Source organism: Tiliqua scincoides, chromosome 7, assembly GCF_035046505.1.
Source record: "Tiliqua scincoides isolate rTilSci1 chromosome 7, rTilSci1.hap2, whole genome shotgun sequence".
NCBI lineage: Eukaryota > Metazoa > Chordata > Lepidosauria > Squamata > Scincidae > Tiliqua > Tiliqua scincoides.
In genome coordinates, this window is record NC_089827.1 from 64317219 (window position 1) to 64331179 (window position 13961).

General features: G+C 45.3%; 1 protein-coding gene across 2 annotated transcripts in view; it reads left to right on the forward strand.

Annotated features, from left to right (window-relative positions):
* The first annotated feature begins 659 nt into the window (after positions 1-659).
* Positions 660-13961, forward strand: part of NTN4 (netrin 4) — a 51981-nt gene continuing 38679 nt past the window's right edge. For both annotated transcript variants that reach the window (XM_066634140.1, XM_066634142.1), the window contains exons 1-2: positions 660-732; positions 9063-9583. In XM_066634140.1, coding sequence (XP_066490237.1) covers positions 660-732; positions 9063-9583 — 594 coding nt within the window. The remainder of the gene's footprint in view (positions 733-9062; positions 9584-13961) is intronic.

The window sequence follows — 13961 nt, forward strand, 5'->3', positions numbered from 1 at the left end:
CCAAGGGCATCTTTATTGTGCTTTGACCCCCGTCATATATGCGGTCCGTCGTTCAGCGCCCATACATCCTTTTAGAGGTGCGGCCACCCAGAGCAGACGCAATGCTCCAGGCTGGGCTGAGATGGAAGAAAGGACGCTGGAGAGGGCTGGAAAGGGAGAGGGGGAGGCCGGCCAGCCCAGGTGTGCTCAGTGCTGGGCCACCTGGCTGGAGGGGCGGAGAGGGGTGGGTCACCTGGGGACCCAGGAGGGCTCTGCAGGCTGAAGGGGGTGCGGGCCATCCTGCCAGCGTCTCAGCGCCCGCCTGTCAGGCCGAGGCCCCTTGCAGCGCTGTGGTAGCAGGGAGAAGGCCGCGGTTCCCAGGAGTGCTGCGAGGTGGGGCTGCTCCTCCCCCGCCCGCCGGGCTCTCCAGCCTCCTCCCCCCTCCCGCGGGGCTCCTCCCCGCCTCCGCCACGCCCCTCGCAGGGCTGTCAGCGCGGGGACGAGACACGCGCGCCGCGCACTGCACCTGGCCGGCCCCTGCAGGAGGAGGAGATGCCCGCAGCAGCAGCAGCAGCTCGGCTGGTTTCGGAGGCGCCCCGGGCAGCGCCGCCCCAGGGGATGGAGCCTCCCCGCCGCCCTTAGCGCAGCCCCATCCATGCCCTGCGCCCGGGCGCTCCACCATGGGGAGCCCCTCCCGGCCCCTGGCGCCGCTGCTGCTGGTGGGCTGCGCCGTCCTGGCTGCAGGTGGGTCCGGCGGAGGCGGGGGTGCGGGGGGGTCCTTGGCCTCGCTCCCCTTCTCCGGTGGGCAGCGAAGGGGGGAGTTTGGGTTCCTCCCCCTCCCCAGGCCTGCCCACACTTACCTGGGAGTAAGCCCCACTGGCTCTAATGGGACTAACTTCTGAGTAGACATGCATAGGATGGGGCTGTAAGGTTGCAGTCCTGTCCACACTTACCTGGGAGTAAGCCCCACTGACTAAGGGAACTTACTTCTGAGTAGACATGCATAGGATGGGGCTGTAAGGTTGCAGTCCTGTCCACACTTACTTGGGAGTAAGCCCCACTGACTAAGGGAACTTACTTCTGAATAGACATGTATAGGATGGGGCTGTAAGGCAGCAATCCTATCCACGCTTTCGGGGAGTTGTCTCTAATGGGCTTACTTCTGAGTAGACATGCCTAAGCTTGGGCTCTAAAGGCTGCAATCCTATCTACACTTACTGGGGAGTAAGCCCCATTGGCTCTAATGGGACTTACTTCTGAGTAAACACGCATAGGATTGGGCTCAACGCTGCCGGGATGGTCCTGGCTGGTCCTGTGCGAGGAAGCCTGGCTGATCCAGCGCGGTGCCTCCTTCCTTCCCAAGGCAGCTCAGGAGCGCGCCTCCCTCTCCCTCACATGCCTCCCAGGCGCAGGAGATAATAACATTCGCTTTCCAAGCAGTTGCAGGCTCTCCATGCGGTGGGTGGGGAGGCAGGTGAGGCAGAGCCTCCCTACCGGAGCACTTCAAAAAGCAGCGCCACCCTACAGGCACTTGCAACCCATGTGGGTTGCGTCTGCGTTGTTTTCCAAGGACTCCCGTAGGGAGGCTCTGCCTCAACTGCCTCCCCACCCAGCACAAGTCCCTGCTCAACCTGGACTTCAGGAGAAAGTGGTCTAAAAAGTCAAGGGCAGCACAAGGGAGACAAAGACACACATCCAAATGGTGCAGGGAGGGATGAAGAGGCAGCAGCTGCAGCTGCCTCCTTGTCCCATTTGGAGCTAAGCAGGCACCCCACCAAAACCCTTTCTGCATGTGACTCAATACCCAATGCTATGCATGTCTACTCAGAAGTAAGTTCCATTATAACTGGTGGGGCTTACTCCCATGGAAGTGTTGATTGGATTGTGCTCTCAAAGCGAAGAATCTCTGGAGAAAAGGGAAATTTAAAAGCATCAAACTTCAGGGTGACCTGTAAGGTCCTTGACCATGCACTATTTCCCACCTTGAGGGATATTCTTTTCCCTCTCACACAACACCAGAATCAGGAGTCGTCCACTAAAATTGGGAGAGTTAGGACAGACTAAAGGAAATATTTCTTGACCCTGTGTGTAATTGGTCTGTGGAACTCCTTGCCACAGGATGTGGTGATGGTGTCTGGCCTAGAAGCCTTTAAAAGGGGACTAGACAAATTTCTGTAGGAAAAGTCCATCACAGTTTACAAGCCGTGATGGGTATGTGCAACCTCCTGGTTTTTGGAAGTAGGTTACCTTAGAATGCCAGATGCAAGGGAGGGCACCAGGACGCAGGTCTCTTGTTGTCTTGTGTGCTCCCTGGGGCATCTGGTGGACCACTGTGAGATACAGGAAGCTGGACTAGATGGGCCTTTGATCTGCTCCAGCAGGGCTATTCTTATGTCCTTCCCCACTGGCAAAATGGTGAACTCTGGCTATTCACCTTATACAGGACCTTATTGGCGCAATCTCATGTCACCCAAGTTATGAGTGGGGTGGTATGAGCACCACCTACTTGCTGATATCTTTGTGAAACTATTACTCAGACTGAAATCCTATGTACACTTAGATGGGATTGTAAGGGCGCAATCCTATCCAACTTTCCAGCAGCCCTGAGGTAACAACCCCTTACCTTAAGGAGGCCTTCCTGTCTGCTTCCCCACCACAGGATGCAGCACACACCTTGTTGGCACAACTGCATTGGCACTGGAAAGTTGGATAGGATTGAGCCCTAAGTCCCACTGAAGGACTTACTTCTAAGTCCTTCTCAGTAGGACTTCTGAGTATTGCACTGTCTGTTTAGTATAATCAGCTGCCCAAGGTAAGCATCTACTGTACAGTAAACTTTCAATGGGTATGGGCTTACTGGCAGTTTTAAAAAGAACTAAATAAAGAACTAAAGAACTGTCTTAAAAATGTAGAGACGGGGCAATTTACCGACTGCAAGCAGTCTGAGCAGGCAGACTCTTAATTATTCCGCAGAAGGAAGCTGCTTGTGGCCAGTTCACAGTCTGTGTTACCTTGAGGTGGAATGTTTGCAACTCTTGCAAATGATTTCTGTGAATGGGTCAGAGAAATCTGATCTTCTGTCTTGTGAATCAGAACACAATATCGACAGACACCTTGTGATGTACCTCTGTTCCTTTCACATGCAGGGAGTTTGCCCTTAAAAATTGGGTGAATCTTAGAAGTTTGGGGAATTAAACAACTATAACAAGCAATTTCCATGCAGTCACATTTTTTTGAACTGTTCCCCCCCCCCCCTTCTGTGAGAACTAGACAGCACAAGGAGCAGATAACATGCGTAGAGAAGAATTATGTCCTGGCATGGAGTGAAGTAATTTCCACCTGCATTTCATAAATTATCATGTTATCAGTCTTGCTCAGAGGGAAAATTAGACACCTACATTATTTTTGAATTGACTGCTAGTATTGTTTATGCAAAGGAAAAGAGTTGCTAGAACTGTAATGAGTGAGTTTGACACCTGGGCTGGACTGACCCTTACAATCCCTAATCCTGTAGTGTCTCCATCATAGTCCTTCAAAAGATAGTAGAAAAAGAAAATATTCCCTAGTGTAAATTGACCTAAAGCAAAGAATAGATGAGATCTGAGCTAGCAAGATAACATTTATTTATACTGTCATGGTGACTTGTTAGCCTCTAGGTAGCCTAGTGTGCAACAGCACTATCCATTCAGCTGTATTACCCATTAGCAGTGCAATCCTATGCATGTCTCCTCCAAAGTAAGTCCCATTATACTCAATGCGGCTTACTCCCAGGAAAGTGTGTATAGGATTGCAGCCTCAATCATTCAGTTTTAGCGATTGTCAGTGCAATGTGAGGCTAATACTGGTGAAAGGATAGGGATGATAATTGTACTGTGTATTGGTGAGTAGAATTTTCGTTGTCTGGTAAAACAACTTAATTAATACTAGTAAGTGAGGGGAAAAGGAGTCTCATCACTGAGACATTTTAAAACACTTTGGTGGTGTTTAGATATGTCTGCCTAGTTTTTATTTTTTTAAAACCCTGTTAATAGAAACAGTGAAATTGTATAGTGTGACCTTCGTGTACTTTCAGTGACTAACTTTTTTCCTTTTAAAACAAATATAATTATTAGTTTTTAATATAAATGTCATACAGGCAATTTGTAAAATGATTAATGAAATATTGCAAAGGCAGTCATATTTTGGCTGCAAACTGCTTCTACAGGAAGCATATGATTTACCCTGAGTGTTTTACAGGTGAGTCATGCTGTACCTTGTGCGCTCTTGCCCATTCCTACAAATTTCTGTTCAGTGGCATGCATACAAGCTAGAAGCTAGTGTGCAGTTAACCATAAATATTAAGGGAGGGGGGAAGAGCACCTCTCCAAGAACAGAAAATGCCTTTTGTGTTTGCTGATCCTGTGGTTGACAGTGTAAAAAATACTTATTTTCCAAGCTTTGTGGCATTCTTATAGTAGATAATATAGTGCTAGAAAAAAAGCCATATCGTATAAATGGGAGCTGTCTACTCTGTTTTCCCCATTTGTATTTCTTTCTAAAAACAACTTTGCACTGTCAGTTTGCATCGCTGAGCAGATGGAGACTATCCCTATTGAAGTGCATTTACCTGGGAATGCATGAAAGTGAAACCTACCACTAGCTAAGAAGAGAGATAGAAAAGCCTAATCTAACATAAAGTCCACTGAAGTAAGTGAGAAAACACTACAAGATCAAAATAAGAAAAACACTAAACTGTCCTGATTCTGTAAGAAGATGATTCTGTATCTTTTGGGAGATTTCAGTATCTTAAAAGTAGAGTTCAAGATCAACCACTCATTTTCCAGCTTTGATTTGCTACCCTAATTAAATGAGTTCTTTGCATCTGTCTTCACAGCAGAAGACCTCGGGCAAATACCACTGCCCGAACAGCCGCTCCTGACCAAGGAATTAACTCAGACAGAGGTTGAAAGACAAGATGTTTCAGACCTCATTGATAAATTAAAGATCAATAAGTCACCGGGCCCTGATGGCATCCACCCAAGAGTTATTAAGGAATTGAAGAATGAAGTTGCTGATCTCTTGACTAAAATATGCAACTTGTCCCTCAAAACGGCCACAGTGCCAGAGGATTAGAGGATAGCAAATGTCATGCCTATCTTTAAAAAGGGAAAGACGGGGGACCCGGGAAACTATAGGCTGGTCAGCCTAACATCTATACTGGGTAAGATGGTGGAATGCCTCATCAAAGATAGAATCTTAGAGCATTCATGCTCACGAGATTTAATATCTTCCCCATAGCTGTTCACTCTGGTAGATTCTCCAATATCCTGTGCGATTGTAGATTATGTCCTTTCTGTACCCTAGAACCGGGCACAGTGGGCCATATATTACTCTGTTGCCCGGTCCACCAATCTCTTCAAGATACTCACTTGAAACCTTTGCTGTCCTCCTTCTCTGGTACTTTTTCCCATCTCTTATTGTTCCGCCTGAGTGATAACTTGGTGGCCACTACTAATGCAGTAGCAGAATTTCTTTCCGCGGTTCTTAAGCTAAAACCCCATCCTGATTCTATATCCCCCTTTTGTTTCCCTCTCTTCCTCCCTCTCCAGTCCCCTCTTGCGATTTTCTCCCTCAGCAATACAGCCAATTATCTACTAATTTTCAATTATTGTTTTAATGCCAATAAAGGTCTATGGTATGGTATGGTATGGATAGAATCTCAAAACACATAGACGAACAAGCCTTACTGAGGGAGAATCAGCATGAGTGGGTGTCAGTGGGCAATTTTCACAATGGAGAGAGGTGAAAAGCGGTGTGCCCCAAGGATCTGTCCTGGGATCCTTTTCAACCTCTTCATAAATGACCTTGAGACAGGGATGAGCAGTGAGGTGGCTAAGTTTGCAGATGACAGCAAACTTTTCCAAGTGGTGAAGACCAGAAGTGATTGTGAGGAGCTCCAGAAGGATCTCTCCAGACTGGCAGAATGGGCAGCAAAATGGCAGATGCATTTCAATGTAAAAAAGTGTAAAGTAATGCACATTGGGGCAAAAAATCAAAACTTTATATATAGGCTAATGGGTTCTGAGCTGTCTGTGACAGATCAGGAGAGAGATCTTGGGGTGGTGGTGGTGGACAGGTCGATGAAAGTGTCGACCCAATGTGTGGCGACAGTGAAGAAGGCCAATTCTATGCTTGGGATCATTAGAAAAGGTATTGAGAACAAAACGGCTAATATTATAATGCCGTTGTACAAATCTATGGTAAGGCTACACCTGGAGTATTGTGTCCAGTTCTGGTCGCCGCATCTCAAAAAGGACATAGTGGAAATGGAAAAGGTGCAAAAGAGAGCGACTAAGATGATTATGGGGCTGGGGCACCTTCCTTATGAGGGAAGGCTACGGCGTTTGGACCTCTTCAGCCTAGAAAAGAGATACCTGAGGGGGGACATGATTGAGACATACAAAATTATGCATGGGAAGGATAAAGTGGATAGAGAGATGCTCTTTACGCTCTCACATAACACCAGAACCAGGGGACATCAACTAAAATTGAGTGTTGGGAGGGTTAGGATAGACAAAAGAAAATATTTATTTACTCAGTGTGTGGTTGGTCTGTGGAACTCCTTGCCACAGGATGTGGTGACAGCATCTGGCCTGGACGCCTTTAAAAGGGGATTGGACAAGTTTCTGGAGGAAAAATCCATTACGGGTTACAAGCCATAATGTGTATGTGCAACCTCCTGATTTTAGAAATGGGCTATGTCAGAATGCCATATGCAAGGGAGGGCACCAGGATGAGGTCTCTTGTTATCTGGTGCGCTCCCTGGGGCATTTGGTGGGCCGCTGTGAGATACAGGAAGCTGGACTAGATGGGCCTATGACCTGATCCAGTGGGGCTGTTCTTATGTTCTTATGCGTTTTTAAGAAGGCAGTTTTTTCCTTCCTTAGATTTTTGTTTTAAAAGTATTCCGTGAAACATCATGGAGAAAGCTACTGAGGTAAATATTCAGCTGTTTATTTAGCAGTTAGCTTGACTACTTGGCATAATGCAAGTGAAGAATCTCAGATTGCCACCAGCATGTAAATTAAGCCAATCCACAGCAAGCCTTGCTGATAAGACATGTGATACTAACACTGACTTCCTTATGTCTCAGGAGGGTTGTGCAGATTAGTAAATGTTTGTATAGCACTTTGAAAGGGCTGAACACTATGTGACTTTTACAGTTGTATTTATTTACTTTTGGTGACATAATATGATAATGTTATACTGATACAATACTGGCCTACACAACACAGCCCGCTCCTAGGCTGCCCTACTGCCCTACAGTCCCAGTGCCAGTGGTGGATGTTGCAAACGTGCCATACATTTGCTACAACTGGAGAGGAAGCAGTGCCAGTGGGGAGGTCTACACCACTCCACAGATTGACCCCCGGCTGCTGGTGGCAAGAGAGTGTGCGGAGGGAGGGATCAGCTTGGGAGGGGGGTGGGACCAACTGAGGCCTCCTCCGCTGACTCCTATTCCCTGTGTTGGGCTCAAAAGCCCCACATGGTTCTTTAGAATCTGTGCCAGCTATTTATTTATTTATTTATTTATTTATTTATTTATTTATTTATTTATTTATACCCTGCCTTTCTAACCCACAAAGGGCACTCAAGGTGGCGTACAAATAAAACAATACTAAAAACATTGATATATATTATAAACCATTTAAAACAAGAAAACACAATGTTTAGCTATTGGAGCTTGATACTTTAAGGCTGAATACCACTATCCCACACCAGACTATTTAAATGTGAAAAGATTTAAAATTAGGTTATTTCCCACCATTATGTAGCATCACGAATGCGGTTACAGTCACTTTTCTTTAGATAAGTGTTTTTAATTTTCATATTTCAGTTTACACTCTCACATAACACCAGAACCAGGGGACATCCACTAAAATTGAGTGTTGGGAGGGTTAGGACAGACAAAAGAAAATATTTCTTTACTCAGCGTGTGGTTGGTCTGCGAAACTCCTTGCCACAGGATGTGGTGATGGCGACTGGCCTGGATGCCTTTAAAAGGGGATTGGACAAGTTTTTGGAGGAAAAATCCATTACGGGGTACAAGCCATGATGTGCATGTACAACCTCCTGATTTTAGAAATGGGCTATGTCAGAATGCCAATGCAAGGGAGGGCACCAGGATGAGGTCTCTTGTTGGATCTGGATCTGGTGATGAGGATGAGGATCTGGTGCGCTCCCTGGGGCATTTGGTGGGCCGCTGTGAGATACAGGAAGCTGGACTAGATGGGCCTATGGCCTGATCCATGTTCTTATATCAGCCATATAAAATATTCCATGAGCCTGGTTACTAGGACATATGTCCATCTTTCATATAACAGGATTTTTGAAAAGCGTTCTCTTTCCAGGCATTCTTAGCTTATTTTTTAAACTCACATCCTATACTTTTGGGCACAGCATCCTGAACAGTGCATTTCAATCGAGAGGCAACCTGACATAAGGAGACCATCTCATTATTGTAACCATCCCACTGCCATCATTTTCTTTTCTGTGGTAAACAATAAGGGCTGCTGTTGAATACTGCAAAAAGAATGTCTAAAGCTCAGTTCTGCTTCATCAGTTCTGTGTACCTACAGAGTAACACTAGTGCATGAGGCCAACTTATACAATAAAGGGCCCAATCATATCCAGCTTTCCAGTGCTGATAGAGCTGTGCCAATGGGGCATGCACTGCATCCTGCAATGGGGGGGGGGCAGTCAGGGAGACCTCCTCAAGGAATTGTTTGCTCCCTTACCCACAGGGCTGCATTGCAGCTGTATTGGCACTGGAAAGTTGGATAGGATTGGGCCCAAAAGCCTTAAGGTGTATACAGTGGCATATACATTAAAAATAATGTATTCCGTTAAAAATTACAGAAAATAATGTGCATTTAAGTTTGCACCAGCCATGAACTCCTAAATATATATTCTTTATATATTTGATGTAATTCAAGTTGAAATTCAATTTTTCCTTATTTTCAAAGTCAGAATTTATATTATGGATTTTGTACAGTAAGTGGATAATAATGTACGCTAACTCAGTTTTAATTTTTCTTACTTAGGGGTGAACACGGATGGGTCTCATTGTGAGAAAGCATGTAATCCTCGAATGGGGAACCTCGGGTATGGACGTAAGTTGTGGACAGATACAACATGTGGGGGCAACTCCACAGAATTTTACTGTTCCTACAGTGAGAATGAAAACCTCATCTGCAGGTCACCCAAGTGTAGCAAATGTAATGCAATGCATTCCCACCTGGCTCACCTGCCCTCTGCCATGATTGACTCTTCGTTCCGATTGCCACACACGTGGTGGCAGTCAGCAGAAGGGGTGAACAGGGAGAAGATCCAACTGAACTTCGAAGCGGAGTTTTATTTCACTCACTTGATCATGGTGTTCAAGTCACCAAGACCTGTAGCCATGGTCTTGGAGCGATCTCAGGATTTTGGGAAAACATGGAAGCCTTACAAATACTTTTCCACTAACTGCTCAGCAACTTTTGGGCTGGATGATGATATATCCAAGAAAGGGGCAATTTGCACTTCTAGATACTCCAGTCATTTCCCCTGCACTGGAGGAGAGGTGAGTTAGAAAGCGCATACAAATATCTAAAAGGATGGTTCAGATCTATCTTGGCACTTGACTTTTCTTTTTTCACAATAACTGTAATGCTTTCTTCCTAAGTTTTAAGAAACATGTTTAAAGTAAGATCAGGTGCAACCGTTTTTATGTTTCTATAGTTTACCGTATTTTTCGCTCCATAAGACGCACCTGACCATAAGACGCACCTATTTTTTAGAGGAGGAAAACAGGAAAAAAAATATTCTGAACCAAATAGTGTAATAAAATATTTAATAAACTATAACAGAATAACATTTGTACCATCCCCCCCTTCTTAGGGTGAATGGGATCATAAACTGGCATGAAGATCCCTCCCTTTATTAGGGTGAATGGGATCATAAACTGGCATGAAGATCCCCCCTTCATTAAGGTCCCCAGCGTGCACTCTTTTTTGCAGTATTCGCTCCATAAGATGCACACACTTTTCCCCCCACTTTTGGGGAGGGGGGAAAAGTGCGTCTTATGGAGCAAAAAATACAGTAATTATTGTGTTTTCCTATATTTTGTTGTGTCCCTTGTCATAATTCAAAGAAAATGAATGGGTAAAGTTTCATTAACATGTTACATTTCAGGGTACAACACTTCTTTGTTTGGAATTCTTGGAGGCAATATTCCTGTTTGTTCTCAGTTTAAGTCTAGCTACTCAAGAAGGCATGGTTAGCTGTGCATTTTATTACAGGTCTTTGCTAAGGATACGCATTTGCCTTTTCTGAGGTTTCCCATTATATGAGGAGAATAATATAGATAAAGAGACTGTGTTGCCTGCTAAGATGTCATTGTTAGGTCAGGTCAGGTATGGTATGTGGGAGACAGGTGTGACGTTCTACTTACCACATCCATGATACCACAAGCTTTGCCTTGTCACTTCTGCTTATACTATTTTCCATTGTCAGAATGGTGGTATAAGTGCCTTTCTTGCAGCAGATAGAGGCAGCCATGCTGAGATCAGCAATCTGATTCAGCAACCACTAATCCATGCTGCCAGTCTGTCAGTGCTATGCCACTACTGCTATGTTGCCACAGTGTGGCAACTGTGGACTCTTTCAGTACAACGGACTTAGGAGCAATCCTGTCCTGCCCAGTGAGTATAAATCAGGGATAGAATCATTCCACGAACTTCTGCAAGAAATGTCGCCTTCAAACATGTCAACATTATTTCAAGTTTTCAACAAGTGTTGGATGTAGGGACTGAGAAATTAGGCAGATGGCATATTAAGGTTCACTGCATTTTAACACTACTTATATTTATTTGCAAAGTAATACCAGAAACTTTGTGGTGACCAGATGGCAGGACTGCAGGGCTTAGAAACATCCCATTTAATTTATTACAGCATGCTATACTCAAGCAATTACTCCTTACTGCCAATAGCAACATGCATCTCACATTAAGCAACACCAGAGGTTAGTGAGCTGTTTTGAATTATGGAGGCCTTACTCCTACTCACAGTAATACCTAATGTCAGACATCTGGAAACAGTCATTTTGGTTGAAACAGCAGTTTGAAATGCTCAGTTATCAAAGAGTATGGTCTTATGTACTAGTTACTATATTGTATTCTGTACTTCATTTAGGTCAGGATTGGCAGTAAAAAGCATTCAGCTATGGTAGCAGTAGGAACAACAATATCGTTTCATTGCATTGCATATTACTGTATTAACTGCTCACTGTTTTCTAAAAGTTTAATTTAAAAAAGTTTTCTACAGATTGAACATTGCTTTTAAAAAGACTCATTTCCTGCTTCTCCAGATGACTTTTGTGCATTTCGCTGTCTGTATTGCTACTTCGCTATATATTGATCATTGCATCCTGATAGCAATTAGGTTGTTTGGATACCAGCTTGTCAAGAACCATGCTTAATCTAATTTATGTCTTGTTAATTTCACTCCCTCCAGCAATTTCTCTTTAACAACTTTGGTTCCAGGCAACCAGCTTGTATGTGGCAGTTGTGACAAATGTAACTATTACACTGTTGTGATTGTAATTATTTCTGGAGGACTTCTTAGTGCAAAGAGTATTTGATTTACATCCCAATCCTAACTAGCACTGGCACAGCCAGGCCTCATGGGTTGTGCTGTATCCAGCTCTAGTTGGCAGCCAGCGGGAGGTCTCCTGCTCAGCTCTCTGCCAGGTATTTAGCAGGCAGAAGTCCAAGCAGCCCAGTGTAAGGCTGCCCGGTCTGGAAAGAGGTTAGGATACACTGGAGGCCTCAGCCGATCCTGCCCCCTCCTGGCCCAATCCATCCCTGTTTTGTCCTGGAATACCCCCTCCCCACCTTTTGACCACCCACCTGCCAACCTGTTCGAAGCCCTGCGCTGCTTGTATTTATCTCTGCCAGCAGCTGGGCCTTTGGATACAGTGCAGCAGGGCAACACAGACCTCTCCACCGGCACTGCTTGCTCGCATGGTGTCAAGAATGTGCTTTACAGCATGTTTGCGATACCTTAGGCTGGTGCGGCGGCTGCTGTGTTGACCAAAGGCACAGATAGGATTGCATTCTCAATCTGATGCCATTTATGTTCTCCTTTAAGAAACTAACAGCCCGATCCTATGGCACCTCTATGACAGCAGATCTTGCATTCCTGTATCATAAAGGCTGCCATGGCCCCATAAATGCTGTAGCTTATATGCATAAGAGCTGCTGATGCAAATGGCCAGCAACTCTATGTGCCCACCACTCATGGAACTGGCCCACACCAGAGCAGGTAAGGAAGTGGCAAGGAAAGGTCATGTTTGGTTTGGGAGGTTTGGGATGGGGAGGGATGGATCTCAGCGACAGCAGCATGTGCCAGAATCCTATTGCCATTTTTCCAGCCACACCTGCCACCTTCCTCTCCTCAGACTTATTTCAAGAAAATTATTCGAACTTCTATTATTGAGAAATAAAAAATAAAAATTAGAAAATTGGTGCCAGATCCTCCATGGGAGTTCACAATTCTTTTACCTTGCCTGCTTTGTAATTCTACTGTCTTGCGCTTTGATCATAAGCATTTTACTTAGAAATTCAAGTCTTATTGATTTAAGTGAAACTACATTCCATGGATGTTTGTTTAGAGTTCCAGTTTTATCTTACTAAGTATAAAGTTACACAGATTTTTTTTTTTTAAAGAGTAAGATACACTTCTAAATAAAAGTAAAGGGCTTGATTACTTGCCTGTGGGCAATGTCTAGTAGTCTGGGAGCAGAATATAGTAGCATGTTTGAAATAGAAATGTCATTTGATTAGGAGAAATATATGGAACAGACACTGGGATTGTGTCATCCTCTCTAGAATGCAGGTTGGATAATGTAAATTTGTGGTTTAATCCCCCCACTTTTGCTACTGTTAAATTGATCAAGCATTTGTTTGGTGAAGACTGTTCTGTGTTCTACAAAAATGAGGAGTCAAATGATCCTGTGACTGTTGTCGTCTGTTGAATTGATTGACTGATTGAGACCTGTGCAAAGCAATCCCAACTTCACATTAGGCTGCCACAAGTCCCTTGCGCCAGCCTAGGAGGGTTGCAAACGTGCCATAAAGCACGTTTGTGCCTCTTCAGGAGGAAGCTGCACTACGGAGGCTGCATCCAGCCTCCATGGCAGCTTCCCCCAGGTAAGTTGCATCGGCCAAGTTCAGCCAACACAGGGGTCTAGGGGAGCAGGCAGGGGGAGGGCGGGTGGTGGGCACTCCCAGGGGCTGGTGGGTGGGGAGCGGGAGGCAGGGCTGGGATCTGGCTGTTATGCCGGATCCCAACCCCCGTTCCCAAGCAGTGCGGAGTGGCTTCAAGCTGTTCCGCTCTCCTCGGACCTGCACCACCTCAAGAGGTGGTGCAAGTCCAAAGAGATCCATAGGGGCTGCAGTGGCTTGCCCAGAGGTAAGGGGAAGAGTTTCCCCTTCCCTTTGGCTGAGCCACTTTGGGCCCCTGTCCTGCACTGGATACAGCACAAGCCTCTTGGCCAGTCTGTTCCAGCACAAAATAGTATTGCATCCTCATTTGCATAAAACAAATTCCAGGAAATAGAGACAATGGACAATATAGAAGGCACACAATAAAAAACAAGCATGAGCAATATTAAAAAATAAAGTCAAAGAAGACAAGTAAAATAGCCTGTCTCAAAAGCCACTCAACATATAGGGGAGAAAAATTTATGCCTGGTCAACACAGAATATAAACATCTCATTACACCAGGGGTCTCCAAACCCCGTCCCGTGGCCAGCCTCTGATCCCCTGAGAGCCTCTGACCCAGTTGACCAAACACAACCAGAGTTCTGATTTTGGGGTGGGGAAATGGGGACCCATTTAAGTGTGTGCTTTATTTCTTGGGCTGTGTTGGTGCTTGGAGAAATCCTGGACATCTGAGC